Source organism: Hyaena hyaena, unplaced genomic scaffold (genome assembly GCF_003009895.1).
Source record: "Hyaena hyaena isolate Hyena2069 unplaced genomic scaffold, ASM300989v1 scaffold_621, whole genome shotgun sequence".
NCBI lineage: Eukaryota > Metazoa > Chordata > Mammalia > Carnivora > Hyaenidae > Hyaena > Hyaena hyaena.
This window is the reverse complement of record NW_024081249.1, coordinates 756,542-776,960: the sequence shown is the minus strand read 5'-3', so window position 1 is coordinate 776,960 and position 20,419 is coordinate 756,542. Positions and strand designations below refer to the sequence as shown.

At 37.9% G+C, this 20,419-nt stretch overlaps 1 protein-coding gene across 1 annotated transcript; it reads left to right on the top strand.

Annotated features, from left to right (window-relative positions):
• The first annotated feature begins 136 nt into the window (after positions 1-136).
• On the top strand, positions 137-10,428 carry CUNH14orf28 (chromosome unknown C14orf28 homolog). The gene is made up of 5 exons (XM_039257416.1): positions 137-429; positions 3,424-3,948; positions 6,042-6,131; positions 7,315-7,449; positions 8,487-10,428. The coding sequence occupies exons 2-5, from the start codon at positions 3,425-3,427 to the stop codon at positions 8,668-8,670; spliced, it is 933 nt and encodes a 310-aa protein (XP_039113347.1). The 5' UTR covers positions 137-429; position 3,424; the 3' UTR covers positions 8,671-10,428.
• Positions 10,429-20,419: the final 9,991 nt, after the last annotated feature.

Below are 20,419 nucleotides of genomic sequence, written 5' to 3'. Positions count from 1 at the left end.
CCGCCCCCCACACCTGATCTTGGTTCCCATTGGGCAAACTGGCATGCTGTGTACACACCCGACACACGCACGTTTGGCGAAGGCGTCTTCGCGCCTGCGCAGCAGCACCGTCAGGCGGCTGGGGACTAGGGGCTGGGGGGAGGGGGGCCGAGGTCAGGCCGAATCTTCCTCCGTAATAAGAAGCTACGCGTCCTGCGGTCCTGGCTCCGTGGGTCCGGTCGGCTCGGGCCTGGGCGCTGGAGCTGCTGTGGCTCCCGCCGCGGCGGGTGCGATGGAGGCCGTGCCAGAGCCCAGCACTCACGCCGGGGAGGCCCAGACAGCGGACGGTGCTAGTAGATGAGGCGGCGGCAGCAGCAGCACGGGCTCTCCATGAGCAAGCGGCGGCGACGACGGGTGCGGCGGCACCGGCGGTTTTCGGTCCCCGGGGAGGTACGAGAAGTCGGCTTCCTGGTGGACGGAGACTGGCCGGTGTGGGAACGTTTTCCGCGGCCCGGCCCTCCCGCCAGTGCCCGCAGCCCCAGGCGCCTGGGGGGAACACTGCTGGCCGTGGGCAGGGGCGCCGAGCCGTCCCACCTGCTCCTGGCTCAGGGACCTGTCCGCCCTGCGGGGCCAGCCTTCGGTGCCAGGCCTTCGCCTGCGCGGAGGGCCGGGGGCGGGGAAGGCGTGTCCGGGCGCGGGCAACGGAGGCGGGCGCCCACCGCGCGCCCAGCAGGGTCTCTGCCCAGAAGCCCCGCGCTGCTTCAAGGGGGAGCGCGTGGCCATTTTTCAGATTATTTCGGGGTGCTGATTCGAGAGGGGACCCTTAGGACCGCCGAGCTCTTAGGGAATCCGGCATCCATGCCTAGGGTGAATGGTCTGGTCGTCACGACCAGTGTTGAGTACAGACTGTCACGCTTGAAAATGACCGCAAAAGAAAGGTGTCGTTTCCCAAGGAAAAAGAGGTCAGGAGAGTTTTCCAGGTTTATTTAAACTAGGGCCTGTTGAATCAAGACAATAATGCCAGCAGCATACCTCCTCCAAGGCTTCTAATACGGTGCCTAAGGAAACAAGTCTTTTTGACTATGTGGAGAAATCTCAAGACAATTTTAAGTAAAGCTCTTTGCAGCCATTTCTCCGCCTTTTCTACTCATTTTAGTTGTAATTTACTTTGTAACAAATCACTAGGTTAATGCTGAAAAGATTATTAAGTGTCCTCTAGTTCTTCCAAGCGTCTCTACCCCTTCACTTTCTCTCCCCCTAGAAAAAGGCTAGAGAAGTTAATTTCGTTATACATACAGATATATATGTATATATAAAATTGTAGTTTACTTCTCTTAAGTATAACAACTGCTGTAAATACTCCTTGTTTGGTTATGTCTAAAAGATAATTTGAAGAAAAACACTGCAGAGATTTATGATGCCTTCCCAATTTAACATTTGGGAATCTGAACTCAGGCTTCTGACCTTGCTACAAAGTTTTTAAAACTTAAACAGAAATAAATGAAACTATGAAGGAAGTTATTTTCATTTTTAAAGCATCTGAACGCCATATGAGTTTTTCTTTTTAAATATGCTTGGGAAACTTGTTAGTTCCTGTTAAAAAGAAACCGCTTGTGTTTGCCTGAGTCTCCAGATTTGCCACGCCCTCTTATTCCTAAATGGTTGACTAGAGCCAACAACATGTTACCAACTATGTGTAAACATCTACAGTTAAGACTAAATATAGTGTTGAATATTTTAGAGTCCACAGTATCTTGCCTCAAGCCGAAAATACTGTGTGCACGCATGCGTGCATGTGCGCCTGCATTTAATATATTGTAGAATTGAATTTTTAGTCTACTAGTATTGTGAAATCGGTTTGAATTTAATTTCTTTTAAGTGTAAAACAGATTTTTTTTAATTGAAGTATAATTGACACAGTGTTACATTGGTTTTAGGTGTACAACATAGTGATTCAGCAGCTGTATGCTATGTGAACTTAATTTCTTATACAAATAAAACACATAGGTTTGCAATATTGAATATTGGGTTTATGTTATGTTTGAGAGGATGTGTGTGGCACTTGAAAAGACAGTCAAAGTACGACGTTGACCTCAGTCACGACTGGTCTCTTTCTGTTCTTCAGATGCTTTCCTTTTTCATGAAAATATACTTTTCCATAAAAGTAACATTGAGAAACCCTCTGATGTTTTTAGTTTAGATATTTATTGTCCTAAGTAAAGCAGTATTTTCAATTCAGTTTCACTAGGACCTCATTCTTTAACTTTTTAAAAATTTGCTTTATATAACATACATTATGACACAAACATGTTTATTAGAATACTGGCAAAGACTTTAAAAACAAAATGCTTAGCTAATCTCAAGGTTACGGGAAGGATAAATAATGGTTTAAATAGGAAGGACACCCCCGTTCATTCCCAAAAGTATGAAGAGGGGAATCAGATTACTTACCAAGTTCTAAGTTAGATCTTCATAGCATGGGCTCTGTAGTTAGGATTATAGGATATCCAGCATGGTCCTAAATTGCAGGTGAAAATCCCAAAGTGCATAGAAATGATTTTTATATCAGCTGTGGCACCGATTCAGTTGATTTCTGTGGATTACTTTTCAAATGAGGTCTTTCAAAGATAATTGGCAATTCTGTAGCCCATCTAAGGTTTACATTATAGCAGTTTCATAAGTGGAACCATGCATATTAAAAAGGAAATGAAGCACAACTTGTATTTTGAAGGGAGGAGGAGGTTTACATTAGGAATATACCAAACCAAACTTAGATTGCATCTTTAAAAGCTCTGTTTTCATTTAGGACTTTTTTATTTCAGGGTCTTCCTATAGCAAAGATAAACTCTCTAGTATAATTAGGGTAAAAGTCTATCACGTGCTCATCCTGTACCTTATAAAAGATTGCACTTCTTAAATGGTCTTTCCAGAGGCCTTGCATATTGCCAAAAAATGGCTCAGCTTAAATTGTTTTCAGTTTTTTCGTTATATTGGTAGGCCTTCTAACCAAATTTAATTTGAATTAAAAGATTTTTTTTATAGTTTATTCATTTTTGAGACAGAGAGCACGAGTGGGGGAGGGGCAGAGAGAGAGGGAAACAGAATCTGAAATAGGCTCCAGTCTCTGAGCTGTCAGCACAGAGCCCCACGCAGGGCTCAAACCCATGAACCCTGAAATCATGACCTGATGCTTAACCGACTGAGCCACCCAGGCGCCCCTAATTTGAATTTTTTTAAAGATTTTATTTTTAAATCTTTATAACCAACATGGAAGTTGAACTTAACAGTTGGAAGATCAGGAGTGGTATGCCCTACTGACTGAGCCAGCCAAGTGCCTCTAATTTGAATCTTTAGATAGCTTTGTTTTCATTTGAACATATCTCATAAATTTAACATATACAGTCACAAATTTACATGTTCTGTTTTTAAACTTTTAAAATGCAGAATGAAGACACTGTTTGAAGAGATCAAAGCATCAATTAAAAATAACTATAACCAAGATCGCTCATTTTGGAGGCCTGTTCTTCCTTGGGGAGGTGTTTTTACTATCAAAGCTGGCCGCAAAGCAGTATCCTGTACACCACTTTATGTTGAAATAAGACTGAAAAATACCTGCACCATAGATGGATTCTTGATGCTACTATATGTCATTCTTAACGAAAATGACAGTTTCCCCAGGGAGCTCTCTCTTCATTTAGGTAGAGAGTTTGTAGACTGTTTCCTTTACTTAATGGACACCTACAGTTTTACAACTGTGAAGCTACTTTGGATTTGGGACAAGATGGAAAAACAGCAATACAAGTCTGAAGTTCATAAAGCTTCATTAATAATTGATTTATTTGGGAACGAGCATGATAATTTTACAAAAAATCTTGAAAATCTCATGTCTACCATACAAGAGAGTTACTGTTCCAACTGGCGATGCCCAACTCGAGTACAGGAAGATCAGCAACGCACAATTAATATAAAGTAAGTTGCTTTAAAGTCTGTCACTTTTAGCAAAAATAATACAGTTCTTAAGTGAATATTGCTATAAATATATAAGTATAGTCAAAGGACTTTCTAAAGTACAGACCTTGTGTAGTTACTTACACATAGTAACCACACAAATGCAAGACTATAGTAAGTCCCATGACGAAAGTGTTACTATTTATTAAATCTAAATATCTTGGAATTGACTTTATAAATCAACTGATAACTGTTTCATGTGGAAGGTAATGAATTTGTATGCAAAATGTTTTACTCTTGCTTTGAGTTTGCTAATATGACTGTGTAGATAATTAATTTTTTTCTATCATAAATATAACCTCTGAAGAACATTTAATACTATGTTGGAATGTGTCACCTCTTGAATGGATTTCTGCTGGGTAGGCTATTTCTACATGAACAAGAAGATTGAAAGTATTCCAGGGGTGCCTGGGTGGTTCAGTCTGTTGAGCGTCTGACTCTTGATTTTGCTTATGATCCCAAGGTCGTGCGATGAAGCCCTGAATTGGCTTCTCACTGAGCGTGGAGCCTGCTTGATTCTCTCTCAATCTCTCACTCTCTCTCCCTCTCCCTCTCCTTCCCTCCCTCCCCCTCTTCCCCTCCTTCCCTCCTTCTTGTCTTCTCCCCTACTCACACTCTCTCTTAAAAAAAAAAAAAAGTATTTCTTCATGTCATGACCAGCGCATAATTATAGACTGAAACCCCACTGCAGAATCTTCATATCTGGAGAGGATATGGATGTGAGGAGCTTTTTCACTGACTAGGAGAGGTGCTGATAGCCTGCTGAGTATTTTTGGCTTTGAGAGAAAAAGCAGACCTCCAGGCTGGTAAATGATAGGGAAGAATGCCAAACTGGCAAGCCCTAGTGGAGGGTTGGGAAACATTAAAGCCCCTGGGAGACATTAACTGGAAAAGGGATAACTGCCAGTAGAAAAACAGGATAGAGAAACAAACCCAAACACATTGTTGTCAGAAAGTGTATTTGGCCTTGTGGTCCAAAAAGCACCCTAATAGATGTTCCCTTTTGAGAATATACATCACATACCGTAACTTACTAAATTCACATTTCTTTATAGCATATTTAGTTTAATATTATAACATCATGCTATAACCTGAAGATACTCTTTTTAGAGACTGCCAGTGAATCTCTCTCTTGTTCTGAAATACGCTTTGTCCATTTTCCTGTGTTGCTGTTACGATGACATTGATTTTGAAATCTCTCTCAGGAAAAAAAAAGTTTTGTTCTAATTTTTTTAATGTTTATTTGTGAGAGAGAATGAGCGGGGGGTAGGGGCAGAGAGAGGGGGGAGACACAGAATCCGAAGCAGGCTCCAGGCTCTGAGCTGTCAGCACAGTGCCTAATATGGGGCTTGAAGTCACAAGCTGTGAGATCATGACCTAAGCCAAAGTCGGATGCTCAACTGCCTGAGCCACCCAGGTGCCCCAAGTTTTGTTACTCTAAATTATAATAGACTAAGAAGCATTTTAGCAATTTGTTTTGTTTTTCCAAAAACTAGTATCAGTTTGTGTATGTTTTGAAACATAATTATTTATAATTCTATATTAATACTAATATTTTAAGTTTCTCAATAAAATATTTTTTGTGATTTTTGTATATATTCCATGTACATTTTTAAGGCATTTGCCTTTATTTTAATCCTATATTTAAAACCTCTCTGAAGTATGTAGGAAGAAATTTTTTAACAAATCAGGTTATCTGAAGCCAACAATGCTATAGCTTGCATTTAGTCATGTAACTGTCTGCTCTCCTGATTCTCGCTCCTACTTTTCTTCCCCTAAGACCAAAATCCACTCTACTGAAACCTTGAAAAAATTTTAAAGTGACAACTGCATATTTCAGGATCAGCTTACAGAAGGATTTAATGTTTCTTGGAAAACTTCATGAATTAATGTTTATTAAATTCAACTGGTTTCCTAGAATTATAACAATAAGGTTATACTTTTGTACTTGGTTTGGTAATAATGAATTGACCTGTAAAATGTGCTGTCCTAATAATGCATTTACATGTAAAATGTCAAAGCAGTTCCTAACATGCATTTTGTAATTGTTGCAGTCCCCCCCAGGAAATTCCTCATGGAAATTTGATACGACTGGCTGTGGATGAGTTATTCTGTTCCAGGATTGAACTGTGTGAAGAGAGTGGGTAAGTATATGAGAGACATTTAATATGAAAGTATTTCTGTTTTTTCATAAGGAAACCTGAACAGATATGCTCTTTGATGTTAACTTTATGAAATAGCAAATCACAAGTGTTTAGGAAGCCTAATGTTTTTGGAATCTTAACACCTACCATAGTTTATGTTGTTATTTTATGCTGTGTTGTCATTATGAAATATCACTATATAGAATATTATACGACATTTAATTGATGAATACAAAGCAAATGCCTTTTCTTTTTTTCCCCACTGCTGAGTAGGTACAATAAAACCTTGGTTAACCGGAACCCAGCTAATCGGACCCTCAATTAACGGAACTTTTTTCTGCATTCCTCATTTAGGAGAAAGAGGTAAATGGCAACCAAAAAATTCAACATAGTTTAAAAAAAATTCAACAAGGGCAGAACATATACTCATTCAGTCTCTTAACAATTTCTATATCTGCAGAAATGTACGAGAATTAATATTTAGATGGATGATCTTACAGCTAATTAATCACAGAGAAGGGAAGAATAAAATACATTTAATTAATTGTACTTAAGTCCAGAAAGTGAACTAATGTATTCTAACAGCAAACACTGAAACAAAATGGTTTTCTGATTAACTTTAGTCAGTAATATTTGTGAGCCAAAATGCTCTGCTCTGAGTATTCCGGTTAATCGAGATTTTACTGTATAATTGTATATGTTATATTCTGATCCACATGCTTAATATGTAATACTGCTAAGAAAACAGACTTTGTTTCATCCTTATGGCAAAAGGATGCAATTAAGGACTTATATGCAATATAAAAGGGAATATAGGAGTCATATAATTTACCTCTGCCACTATTCCTTGAAAACAGCTGAAAGAAAAAAAAATGTTTCTACATGTGAAAATAAAAGACTATATGTTTTTATTAGCTTCAAAAGACTATATGGTTTTATAAACTTGGGGAAAAAATAGCTTTTTCTGGAGTTTTGCAAGTATGTGATTTCTTGTATATAGAATCTCAGAGCTGATAAGCTTCTGAGTATAGGTATATAAGATACTAATATAGCCACACCATTACCCATACCTAAAATAGATAATTATGCTTATTGTGAAATTAAATAATAAAGGCAACCCAGAAATGATAAAAGGCAGTTTTGCTTCAAGTATAATAAAGTTCATGCCTATTTTCAATTTTAGGTGTGGTGGCTTAAGAGAATTTTCCCAGCGAGTTTTCTGCCATGGGGCACCCCCTTTTGTTGTCTTAAATATGCAGCACTGGAAATCGGAAGATCTGGCATATGTACCATATTACTTGGATTTATCTGATCACAAGTAGGTGTTTTCTTGTTTGGTTATAAAACTAATTTAAAAAATACACTTATTTTCTGTTTTTCTGCTATTCAGCTGGCCCCTAAGGTAATATTGTTGAAAAAAATCATAGCTGTCTCTCTTTTACTTAAATGTAGTTTTTTAAGTTTATTTATTTTTGAAAGAGAGAGAGGGTAGAGGAAGGGCAGAGAGAGAATCCCAAGCAGGCTGCGAGACGTCAGAGCCCAGTGCAGGGCTTGAACTCACAAACTGTGAGATCATGGCCTGAGCTGAAATCAAGAGCCAGACACTTAACTGACTGAGCCACCCAGGCAACCCGTAGCTATCTCTAATTATATGTATCCTGAATAAGATTAGAATCTACTACAGGGAGTCAGTCACTGGCACAGTGCACAGTCACTGTGCACAGTGTTTGAACTATGGAATAGACAGAATTGAGTTCAAATCCCAGCCCCTCCTTTTTATAAGCTATGTAACCTTGGGCCAGAACCTAACTGGCTTACACATCAGTTTCTTACTCTATAAAACTCAGATGACAGTATCTATCTGGTACATAATTATGAAGATTTAATGAGATAACACATGCAAAGTGTTTAGGATAGTACCTGACACATAGTAAACGGTCAGTAAATATTGCCTATTACTTGTATTTCAAATCAAAGTAGTGTAGTAGGAGGTCATTGTTTAAACAAAAAAATGTTACTTTCAAAATTAAATATATAAATATCTGCATTCAAATTAGGATATACAGAGTCTCTTAACTTTTTGCCTTTGAAAGGCTTTTTGTGTGTGTGTTCTCATATAACCAAATGATACAGATTATGAGTTAGTCTGTTAAAATGTTTTTCAAAATATTTCAATTATACTATATTTTAAATTCTTAAATATTTTACTCCAAATTACCAGTTACAGCACATGATTTTTACAGAGTAGAATGCAGACAATATCACTATTTTCATTCCTTAATTAATAATTTAAGGAACATTTATCTAAGAACAAAGTATTATCTTTTTTGCTACACTTTGTCATTTAATTTGCAGGTATTTGTTGGAAGGTGCCACATTATTTAACAAAGAGGAACATCATTATTCTGCAGCTTTCCAGATTGATGGACATTGGATGCACTATGACGGCCTCAGAAATGTGAATTTAATTTTGTTAAATAAACCCCCAGAGTTTCTCCTCTTGTCATCATTGGTTTATATTCGAGCAACAGAGAAATAAATATAGACTGATGCTAAATTAAATTGTTTTCCCTCCTGCCCATGCTCCCCCAGATGAAGGGCTTTTATTTTGTATATACTTGGTATCCAAGGAAGTAGTTGAACTATACTAGTTTCAGAGGTGTATTTTCCAGTGTTTAGCCCCAGGTAAATATTATATATACAGAATCTATGCAAAAATGTTTGTATTTGTTTTTTCTATGTCCTGTGTTATTTTTATACGAGCATAACAAGCATACTTTATGTTGAAATAAAATATATCTTGTAGCCTTTGTATTTTTCATTTATATGTACTCAAAGGATTTTTGCAGTTCTGTCCTTGAATCCAAGAAAATACTTCACCGTTTGAATTCTCAGTTTTTCTTTTTGGATATTCAAATAAAACCTGGTTACAAGTTAGTATTTCAGTTTATATAAATTTAACACTTCAAAGTGTATCTGACTATATTTTTTGCCCTACCTCACTAAAATCCAAAGTGCATTGTTGGATCTAGAATGGATTTGAATGTACAACTTCTAGATGGCTTGTTGATTTGCCTAATTTTCCTGTAGCAGTTTTTAAAAATACTTTGGGGAGAATATTTTTCTGGGCTTGAATTATTTCTCTATAATGGCAAATTACTTTAACCACTTGCTAAAGTATTATAAACCTGTCACCAAATTTTAACTGTTAACTAAGCTCCCAGGTTTAATTAAAGTCACTACTACAAGTAAATTATATAACTAATCTATTTAAATGTAATGGAAATCCTCTAATAAAAATCTATTCTGAAGACAAGATGACTATAAAAAAATATTAGGTAACTCGATGTTTACTAATGTTGGATTAACAATAGATATTTATAAATATATATTTAAGAGAAAATGGTGCCTGAAATATTTTTTGTCCTAGTAAGTCATATTGGCACAGAGAAAAAAAAAATACATTTTTGGAGTAGCAGACTGTTGGCTTCCTTGTAAGTGATAAACTGATAGCATGAGGGTTTGATTTACAATATAAATCATGAGGATTTTGTAATTATCAGAGATTATTTTGTTTTTAAAGACCCTAAGATCTCTCTTCCTTTTACATTTTACAATTTTAAGGGAAAAATTAAATATTATTCTCACGGAAAGATACTTTTTAAAATTTATTATCATTCACTTTAGTGTTTAATTTCAATAAACAGTCCATCTTAGGTTTTGGGTTGGGATTGAGTGTAGTATATTTGGAGATTTCTACATGATAACACAGTTTACTGCCGTATACCAAATTGCTAAGATTTAATTCAACAAATTAAGTCAGTCTTATGTTGGCCTGGTGCCATCTTAAAATAGCTTACAGAAGAATGACGAAATGTGAGTGCAGTGTTGCTGAGAAGGCCTCACTTTGAGCAAATACTGTGAAAATTGCATCTTGCATAAGATAAAAAAAAGTGATTTATTTTACAAAAAACATCTGCCCCAGAGTTTATTTAAATAGTCCCCTACGTGTATTTAAGTAGGATTTTATTACAGTGAACTTTTCTGGAGACACCTTATTGCATGAATCAAAGTATACAAATAACACAAATATTAGCCTACACATAAGTGGTTCATTAACATAATTATTCCTAATGCAGATTATTTCAAGAATTGCACTTTATTTGGAACAATACTAATTTATCACAAAACAATGACTTAACCTACCTCACAGGGTTGTTGTGAGGATTAAGATGTTTGTTAAAATCTTGACTACCTTGAACATGCTAATAAAGATTTATTTTTTCTACCTCTTTCATATAGAGGCAAATCTCTCAGATTCTCTTTACTAATGAACTTTTTATATCTCTTTTTTAAATTATTTGGGTAGTTCCTCCCATCAGTTATGATTTAATGTGTAATAGAATTTAAGTATGCCCTCTAGACCCCCAGATAGTTGGATTTTAAGGATAATAGGTAGTTTATTGTTAAAGTAGTGGTTGGTTGATAGAAAGAAGCAATTATCCCCTGCTGACCAAATAGTAAGTAGAAAAAGTGTGAAACATAATTAAATGACATTCTCTGCAGAATGTGAAGGTGAAGGTATGGAAAATCCTTTATAACCTGAAACATCCTTAGAAAAATCGTAATATGGTGTGGTGGGAAGTACCTGGGTGGCTCATTCAGTTATCTGTCTGACTCTTGATCTCAGTTCAGATCATGATCCCATGATTAGTGGAATTGAGCCCTGGGTTGGGCTCTGCACTGGCAATGTAGATCCTGCTTGGGATTCTCTCTCTCCCTCTCTGCCCCTCCCCCGCATTCTCTCTCTGTCTCTCTGTCTCTCTCTCTCAAAAATAAACTTTAAAAAATCAGAATAAGGGGGCATGTGAGTGGCTCATTTGGTTAAGTGTCTGCCTTCAGCTCAGGACATGACCTCACAGTTCGAGTTTAAGCCCTGCATTGGGCTGTGCTGTCATCACAGAGCCCACTTTGGATCCTCTGTCCTCTCTCTGCCATGCCCCTGCTCATGCTCTCTCTCAAAAATAAACATTTAAGAAAAAATAAAAATAGGAATACTAGAGCAGGGGGCAGTGAAAGATATGAGGAAATAATACATTTTTAATAAAAATGCCAAAATCCATAACTATACCTATGAGAAGAGCAAAAATGACTTTAAAGTCCCAGTCTCAGTCAGAGAGGGATAAAGTACAAACAAAGCAAGTTTAAGGAAGAATGTCCAAGTTCTTTGTAGCAAAAGATACCTTTTACCCTTTATTTAACAAGTAATCTTACTTAGATTTATCCTTTAAATATTATTAGGGTTGATTTAATATCTGAGGCATTGTCACTGGATGTGACCCAATCAATGAGGGAAAAAGACTAAAGATAACTACCATTGGCATGCTTCCTAGGGTGACTCCATGTTCTATTTCCTTCTTAGATTATGAACAAACAACTAAGCTATATAAGCAGATAACTCCTATGACACAAACAAAAAGCTGTACATGTTGAGCATATCAATGGGTTAGTATTATAATTAAATGATTTAATAATATTTAATTATTTGAAAATAATTGTAGTGTGCTATAGGCATAAAGGGTAAGCAGTTCATGCAAAAATGAATGCAATTATTGCTGCTGAGTTACAGCCAAAGCAAACATTTATATTCTCACTTTCCTTTGTCAATGCTCTAACATTTAAAATCAGCACTTCAATTCTTCTGCCTTAAGAGCTACAATAGCACAGCTTTTGAAATTTATCTCAATGACTTGATGCCTTACTAGCAGGGGTTCCTATCCACCCAACTGACCTACTATCCAGTCATGTGGACAGCCTCAAATTTAATTTGATCCCAGGGAAAACAACATTTGACTCCATCTTAAGTTGAGGAGGCAGTTGGTGGGGGGGGGGGGGCGGCTCTGGAGCTAGATGATTTTTTTTTTTTACAAATAGTTTATTGTCAAATTGGTTCCCACATAACACCCAGTGCTCATCCCCACAAATGCCCCCCTCCATGCCCATCTCCCCCCCTCCCCCCCCATTTCCATCAGTCCTCAGTTTGTTCTCAGCATTCAAGAGTCTCTCATGGTTTGCCTCTCTCCCTTTCCCCCACTATTTCCCCCCTTCTTCTCCCCCACGGTCCTCTGTTAAGTTCCTCCTGATCCTCCTATACATGCAAACATATGGTATTTGTCCTTCTCTGCCTGACTTATTTTGCTAAGCATAACACCCTCAAGGTCCATCCANATTGCCATGTAGTATTCCATGGTATAGATAAACCACATCTTCTTGATCCATTCATCTGTTGATGGACACTTAGGCTCTTTCCATGTTTTAGCTATTGTGGAGAGTGCTGCTATGAACATTGGGGTACATGTGCTCCTATGCATCAGCATTTCTGTATCCCTTGGGTAAATTCTTAGCAGTACTATTGCTGGGTCCTAGGGGAGTTCTATTGTTAACTTTTTGAGGAACCTCCACACTGTTTTCCAGAGGGGCTGTACCAGCTTACATTCCCACCAACAGTGCAGGAGGGTGCCCGTTTCTCCACATCCTCGCCAGCATCTCAAGTTCTCTGATTTGCTCATTTTAGCCACTCTGACTGGCGTGAGGTGGTATCTCAGTGTGGTTTTGATTTGTATTTCCCTGATGAGGAGGGATGCTGAGCATCGTTTCATGTGTCTGTTGGCCATCTGGATGTCCTCTTTGGAGAAGTGTCTGTTCATATCTTCTGCCCATTTCTTTACTGGGTTGTCTGTCTTTTGGGTGTGGAATTTGGTGAGTTCCATATAGATTTTGGAGTCCCTTATAGATGATTTCTTTATACGCTGATTTCTACCGAGAATATGATTTACCATCAGTGAGAAATCAGTTTCATAGTCCATCTATTGTTTTCTCAGTGATGTCTTCTGCGAGGTATCAAGAGGAATATTGCTTGAAAATGAAAAAGTGAGCTTCCCCAGCAGGACCCTCAAAAATGATGTGGAATGGAAGAGCAGCTTAGAGAGCAAATGTGAAGACAAGTTAGCCATGATTGTATGCTTATTTATAGTTTCATTACTTGCTTGTTTTCCCTTTGAATTTTGAAAAGTCTCATTTTTAATATAATTATAAAAATAACACATAGGTCGATTTAAAAATCAGTAAATCCAAAAAAGTATAAAGAAGAAAATGATCATCCATGATTTCTCTACCCAGCGATCATCAGTGGTTCACTAGTAAAGCCTTCACACTAGTAAAGCCTTTTTGAAAAGTCCAGCATAGCTTCATAGTACTGAAGAGAATCAAGAGCTAAGGAGTTAGGGCTTTGAAGAAGTGTGTACTCCTGGGGGCCAGGGTAGTGGTAATCCAAGTTATCAATGTGAGAGGAAAGTAAGACTGAAGAATATTGCTGTGGCCACCTGTTCAGATGCTTCTTCCTACCTGAACACGTACCTTCAGAAGCTTTCATCTTCCCAAACTTTCAAGAACTTACTATTTTAGTTTATGAAGCATGTCATTCCTTAACATTCCTCTACCAACATCTCAAAACTAGTATCCCAGGTGCCAGAGTCAGGAAGCAAGGCCCTGATGACATAAATTGTCCCAAAACAAATACAGCTAAATAGACTTTCTGTTTTTCTGTTAACCTAATGGTATAACAAAGAAAGATTTAAAAAGACTGAGCATAATTAGCTTGCTTTAAGGGTTGAGTAGGAAGAAAGTGTAGTGAGGGAGTTTGTGAAATGCAGGCAAAATAAATAGTTCTGCATCCCCAACATTTGGGAATTTTAGGTCAGGAAAAAAGGAAAAGAGGAAAGCAGGTAGCAGGTAGCACAGAAAAGCTGACTTGTGCTCAGTTCAAGGAGAGACTAGGTTAAGGGTTGAAGGACATAATTGGCTGACTAGGGAAATTTTTACCCGAGCAGGCTAAGCTTGATTTAGGAGCTACAAGCTAGAACAAGTTAATAGCAGACATTCTCTGCAGCATTTATATAATACGTATGTACTATCCACTATTTGCTGTTGAATGAGGTATTATCTATACCCTAGAGGTGAGCACATGTCTAGAAACAGGGACGGATGAGTGAATCAATGGTGACTGTATAGAGGGAAGTACTATGGTAGGGGCAGCACCTCAGGCTTCAAGAGTACAGAGAGGGGCAGCTCTACAAGATAACTGCTGTGAGGTCTTTGAAATGGGCCTTCCACAGTTGCCTGCTTAGCATCCATCCCTGGAGGAGGTTTGTAGAGGAAAGAGATTAGGAATTCCTGTCCCTAAAGAGCACAGATTGCCTAACTTGTGCTTCCAAAGGTAATTGTAAGGTCTCATTTCCTCTGCCTGTACCTTCAAAGCCTAACCACCTTTAATTTAGAAAGCTATAAATCCTAAAATTAAAGAGAAAAAAAATTTCAAACACCATCAAATTTAAAAAGGACTTTATTGTAGCTAAATTATTACACAGGATTAAAATGTCAAATATTTTCTACTTCTGGTAGAAGGGAGGAGACTTGAGGAAACTGAGAGGACCATTGGGATGGGTCTTCTTTCCACACTTGGTGAACCAGTTGTCAGCTGGACTTGTGGAGGGACAGGAATGGGAATTCTCAACTCTTGTAGTTTTCTACATCAACACGAGATGGCAGAAGCTCCTCAGTATGGAATGTGAAAAAACCGAGAGAAAGAACCATACCTGAAATGTTTGGCCTTAAAGTATTAGCCTACTTTATAATTTGGGCAAAGCAAATCCAGTTTTCCTTCTTTTCTGTACACATTCATTTATTTCTGAGAAAGAGAGAGAGAGAGAGAGAAGCAACGTGAGCATGGGAGGGTCAGAGAGAGAGGGAGATACAGAATCTGAAACAAGCTCCAGGCTCTGACGCGGGGCTCGAAGCCACGAGCCCTGAGATCATGACCTGAGCTGAAGTCGGACACTTAACCGACTGAGCCACGCAGGCACCCCTAAAATTTTTTTTTAATGTTTATTTTTGAGAGAAAGAGACAGAGAGAGACAGAGAGAGAAGGGGGAGGGGCAGAGAGAGGGAGACACAGAATCTGAAGCAGCTTCTAGGTTCTGAGCTGTCCGCACAGAGCCCAATGTGGGGCCCCAACCCATGAACCATGAAATCATGACCTGAGCCGAAGTTGGTCACTTAACCAACTGAGCCACCCAGGCGCCCTGGCACTGTACATATTCACAAGTTGGGGATAACATAGAGTGGTGACATCTTTGATGAAGTTGGTTATACTTTCTGCCAACAACACTCCAACTCAAATAATATTTGTAAATGGACTCCTAGGTTTCTTCATCTACTTCCTGAACTCCCATAGTTGCCAGACTCCTCTCCACTTTCTTCACCTCTTCTTTTTTAGGAATTCCTGTCCCGAAAGAGCTTATGGAAATGCCGGAAGACCTGAATCAGAATTGACATATGTCACCCAAGAGAAAGTTCATGGAATTGCAGGCTTTTGGGCAAATTACATGTGATCACATTACCACTGGATCATCTGTATTTTTTTTAAGTTTATTTATTTTTGAAAGAGAGAATGCATGAGAGGGGGAAGGGGTAGAGAGAGGGAAAAAGAGAGAATCCCAAGCAGGCTCCACATTCTCAGTGCAGAGTCCAATGCAGAGCTCAAACACACAAACCATGAGATCATAACCTGAGCCAATGTTGGACACTTAACCAACTGAACCACCCAGGTGCCATGGACATCCCTATTATTATCAGTTCCCAATTACTAATTTTTCATGCCATCGAGGAGAGAGGGGTAGGAGTATGGCTATTAAATGTCTAGACTCTGAAGCCAAATTGCCTGGGTTCAAACTTGGACTCTGGTTGTATGGCATTGGGCCTGTTACTTAAACCCTCTGTTCCCCAGTTTCCTAACTGTAAGATGGAGATAGTAATACAATATATCTCATAAGGTTGTGGGGAGGATTTAATGATTATGTATAGAACTTAGTGCCTGGCAGATAGTAAGCACCATGAGAGTGTTATCTACAATTTTTGTTGATTCCTCTTTCTATATTTTATTAAGAAATGAAATTAGTAGATATGTAGTGCTACTGCAGAAAATGAACTAAAATCTGTATGAATATTTCGAGTTTGATTCCAAAAACAATTGCTGGTGTTTCCGTGGCAATTAAGCTCATAGAAAAAAATGATATATTATAAGAGTAAAAGTGTTAAATTCATGAATTGGTTTGAAATGTAAAAACAAAGGAAAAGTACAAACTTTGGAGGAAAGTAAATAGCTTAAATTTCCCTCAATACTAAATAATATCTGTGAAATATCTCCTGCTCAAAACCATTTATCCTCCAGATACTGTCAAAAATAGTTTATCTGCCATTGGCTCTAAAATTTTTTGAGACCTAGTCCACTATTCTTTGGGAACATCTACCCTCTTAAATTCTAACACCCCTGCCTATATAAACTCCTAATTCTAACTGGCTTTCTTAGCACAGTAGGCAGCATGTTAGTCTCAAACTATTAACCCTCCTTAGGGCACACACAAGAATATCGTTTAAAAGACTTTCTTCCTGATCAGGATGACAGAAGTGATTGGTCTATCCCTGTTTTGATCTTGCCTTACTTAGTAAGGGATTTAAAGATTTTCGTATACTTGAAAAATAAGAAGCTTCTTTTCTTTCCTTATATTTTAATGTTATACATAATTTGAGTCAAAAAGAACCTGAGGCCAATAAGACCCTGGGTAGGTAAATTAATAAAACAGCCTATGAGATACTCCTGTCTATTGTTGATGGGAATGCAAAATGCAACCTCAGATTGAGAAGTTTATGGACTGAATATTTCTCTCTCCCCAGCATTCACATACTGAACCCCTACCCCTTCCTTGTAATGGTTTTATAAGATGGGGCCTTTGGGAGGTAATTAGGATTAGATGAAGTCATGAAGATGGAGCCCTCATGAATGGGATTAGTGTCCTTAACAAGAATCATGAGAGAACTTGCTTCCTCTCTCTACCTTCTGCCATGTGAAGATATACTGAGAAGTGGGCAGAGTGCAACCCTGAAGAGGGTCTCACCAGAACCTACCATGCTGGCACCCTGATGTTGGACTTCTAACCTCCAGAGCTGTCAGAAATAAAGTTCTCTTATTTATAAGCCACCAAGTCTATAGCATATTGTTGTAAAAGCCTGAACCAACTAAAGCAGGCAAGACCTAGCAAAATTACATATCATCTATTCTTTGGCCCAGCGATTCCACTTCTAAAAATCTATGCCCAAAACACAAAATGACAAATGCACAAGGCCATTTTTCATTGTGACATTATTTATAAATGCAAAAATCTGGAAACAACCCAAATGACCATCAGCAGGAGACTACTTGAAAGTTCTGTGGTATATCCACACAGTAAGGTACCATGCAAATGTAAAAAACAGATTAGGAATTATCTCCATATATTGATATGGAATCTCCAGAATATATTAAGCTAAAAAAAAGTTGAAAATATACTATCTTTTATGTAAGGAAATAGGGAAAGGGGCATATTTATTTTTCAGTGGAACCAACATCTTATAAAAATGATTACCTATAGAGGAATAAAAATGAATATAGGTGGAAAAGATGGAAATGCAGACAAAACTGGGAATGTATCATCTCATATACTTTCAATTTCAGGGTCAAGTAAATATTTTATGTAATTAGAAAATGAAATTACATCAAAAAATATATACCTAACTATTAAAATTTGAAGTAGAGTAACCTAATTGTATATTAATCAATCATGGTTTACTCAAATAAAAATATTTTATTTAACTCAAAAAACATTGTTTTTAGGAGCACCTGGGTGGTTGAGTTGGTTAAGCATCTGACTCTTGGCTTTGGCTCTGGTCATGATCTCTTGGTTCATGAGTTCAAGCCCTACCTCAGGCCCTGCTCTGAGAGTATAGAGCCTGCTTGGGATTTTTTTCCTTCTCTTCCTGCCCATCTGCTCACTCTCTCTCTTCCTCTCTCAAAATAAATAAATAAACTTAAAGAAATAAAATGTTTAAAAAAATTTGTTTAAGTGAGCTCCAGGCCCACATGGGACTTAAACTCCCAACCCCGAGATCAAGAGTCACATGCTCTACAAATTGAGCTGGCCAGACACTCCTAAAAGCAGCACTTTTAATTCTTATCCTTGTGAAATGTATTCTAAGGACAAAAGAGAATCACAGGGACTCTTAACTACATTCATTGGCCCTATTTATATCATCACTGTTATTTTTAAACTATTGTTATGTTATCTTAAATCAAATAGGTAATTATGCTAATGTTGACAGAAACCAAGATTTTCAGGCTAAGAAAAAACAGTAAAATCCAAGAATTTAAATAAAAGCCCTTTTTTCTCTTTTGACACAAATAGAAAGCTTTCCTGACTCTACCTATTGAATAGCTTATAAGCAATAACAACTGAGTAGCAGAAAGTACCACCAGCAAAACACTGGGATCTTTAAATATCATTTCCCAGCAAAAAAGTGCCAGGGACCCTTGGAGGAATGGCTGATTCTAGATCTGAGGAAGAAAATGTAAAAGAGCCAACTACAATGTTTGTTTGTTTTTAAATGTTTTATTTATTTTTGAGAGAGAGATAGAGACAGTGTGAGCAGGGGAGGGTCAGAGAAAGGGAGACAGAGTCCAAAGCAGGCTCCAGGCCCTGAGCTAGCTGTTAGCACAGTGTCCAATGTGGGGCTCAAACCCACAAACTGTGAGATCATGACCTGAGTTGAAGTCAGATACTCAACCGACTGAGCCACCCAGGCACCCCACTACAATGATGTTTGAATTTGATACCTGAACTGTGGTTATATAAGAGAAGGAATATCCTTATTCCTAGGATATACATGCTGAAGTATTAAGGGATAAAATAACATAATGTATGGTATCTATTTTTGAATAGTTCGAAACAATAAGAGAAAGGATGATAAATGTGGCAAAATGTTAAAAAAAATTGGTGAACTTTGGAAAAGGTATTATTATTGGAAAAGGAGTTCTATTATTCTTACAACTTCTCTGTAAGTTTGACATTATTTTTTAAAATCCTGTCAAAATAATTTTAGTAACATTTTTTAAAAGCAAGATTTTCAGTGGAATTTAATGGAGGTATCCACTGGACTAAGATGGGACTATTAATTGAAACACATATATTGAAACAAACATATAAAACACCATGGATTCATGATACTTGATCACCTTTAGAGGTTTCTAGGTCATCAATTCATTACTCTGAAGATTGAGAAGAGAATAAATCAAACATTTCCCCCAGCCTTTCCTTACAGGCCTTATCAGATGGTAACCAAATAAGTGATATGGAAATGTTTTTCTTTGTAGAATTCCAGCTAATAAATGCAGAAAAAAATGACAGAAAATCACTGTTTTGCTACTTAATATAATAATGGGTCTGGCAGTGGTCCTTAATAGCTGCAAAAAACAATCAAGTGAGAGTTTGATAGGAAACTTGATGATGGAGGGATCAGGTTGACAAGACCTAAATGAAAGCCATGATTAATGTTAGCATCACTAAAAGTGGGGTTACCAGACATAATGTACCTCAGATGCAATAGGAAGAATATTAAGCATCAACTATGCTTGCCAAACAAAAAGGGAGGAGGGAAAGAAGGGAGGAATGGAGGGAGGGAGGGAGGGAGAAGAAAAGAAAGACCTGAATTTAATTAAGACTCTATAGCAAACTATGAGAAAATTTGAAGACTAAGATAATAAGCTAACAATACCACAAAAAAATAATTAGCCAAATCTAGAATGTGGTACAATCTACTAGATAAATGATCTCATTTGTTCACAAAGTAAATGGCATGAAAAAGGAGAGTGGTACAGTGACTGGTAGAAATTGAAAGGGACTCCTACCTAATGGTCAAATGCAAAGTACAAATCTTCTTTAGATCCTGCCTCAACCAACAACAAAAAAATTGGTACAATCAGGGAAATCTGAATATAGATGTGCACTAAGTATTATAGAAGTACTAAAATTTTAAGTTAAGATTATTATCTATGTAAATGCTTACAGAATGAAAATTTTAAGCGCCTGTATCATTTAGAGATGCAGTCTCAATTATTTACGAGTCGTATTATATTGCATGTCTGGGATTCTCTTTAAAAATATTCCAGAGGGGCGCCTGGGTGGCTTAGTCGGTTAAGTGTCCGACTTTCGCTTAGGTCATGATCTCACCGTTCGTGGGTTCGAGCCCCGCGTCGGGCTCTGTGCTGACTGCCAGCTCAGAGCCTGGAGCCTCTTTCAGCCTGTGACTCCCTCTCTCTCTGACCCTCCCCTGCTCACGCTGTCTCTCTCTCTCTCCTAGAA

Coding starts and splice junctions, on each gene's coding strand:
- CUNH14orf28 (XM_039257416.1), top strand. CDS start 3,425: ATGAAGACACTGTTTGAAGAGATCAAAGCATCAATTAAAAATAACTAT. Junction 6,132..7,314: donor GAACTGTGTGAAGAGAGTGG/GTAAGTATATGA, acceptor TTTCAATTTTAG/GTGTGGTGGCTTAAGAGAAT. Junction 7,450..8,486: donor TTGGATTTATCTGATCACAA/GTAGGTGTTTTC, acceptor TTTAATTTGCAG/GTATTTGTTGGAAGGTGCCA.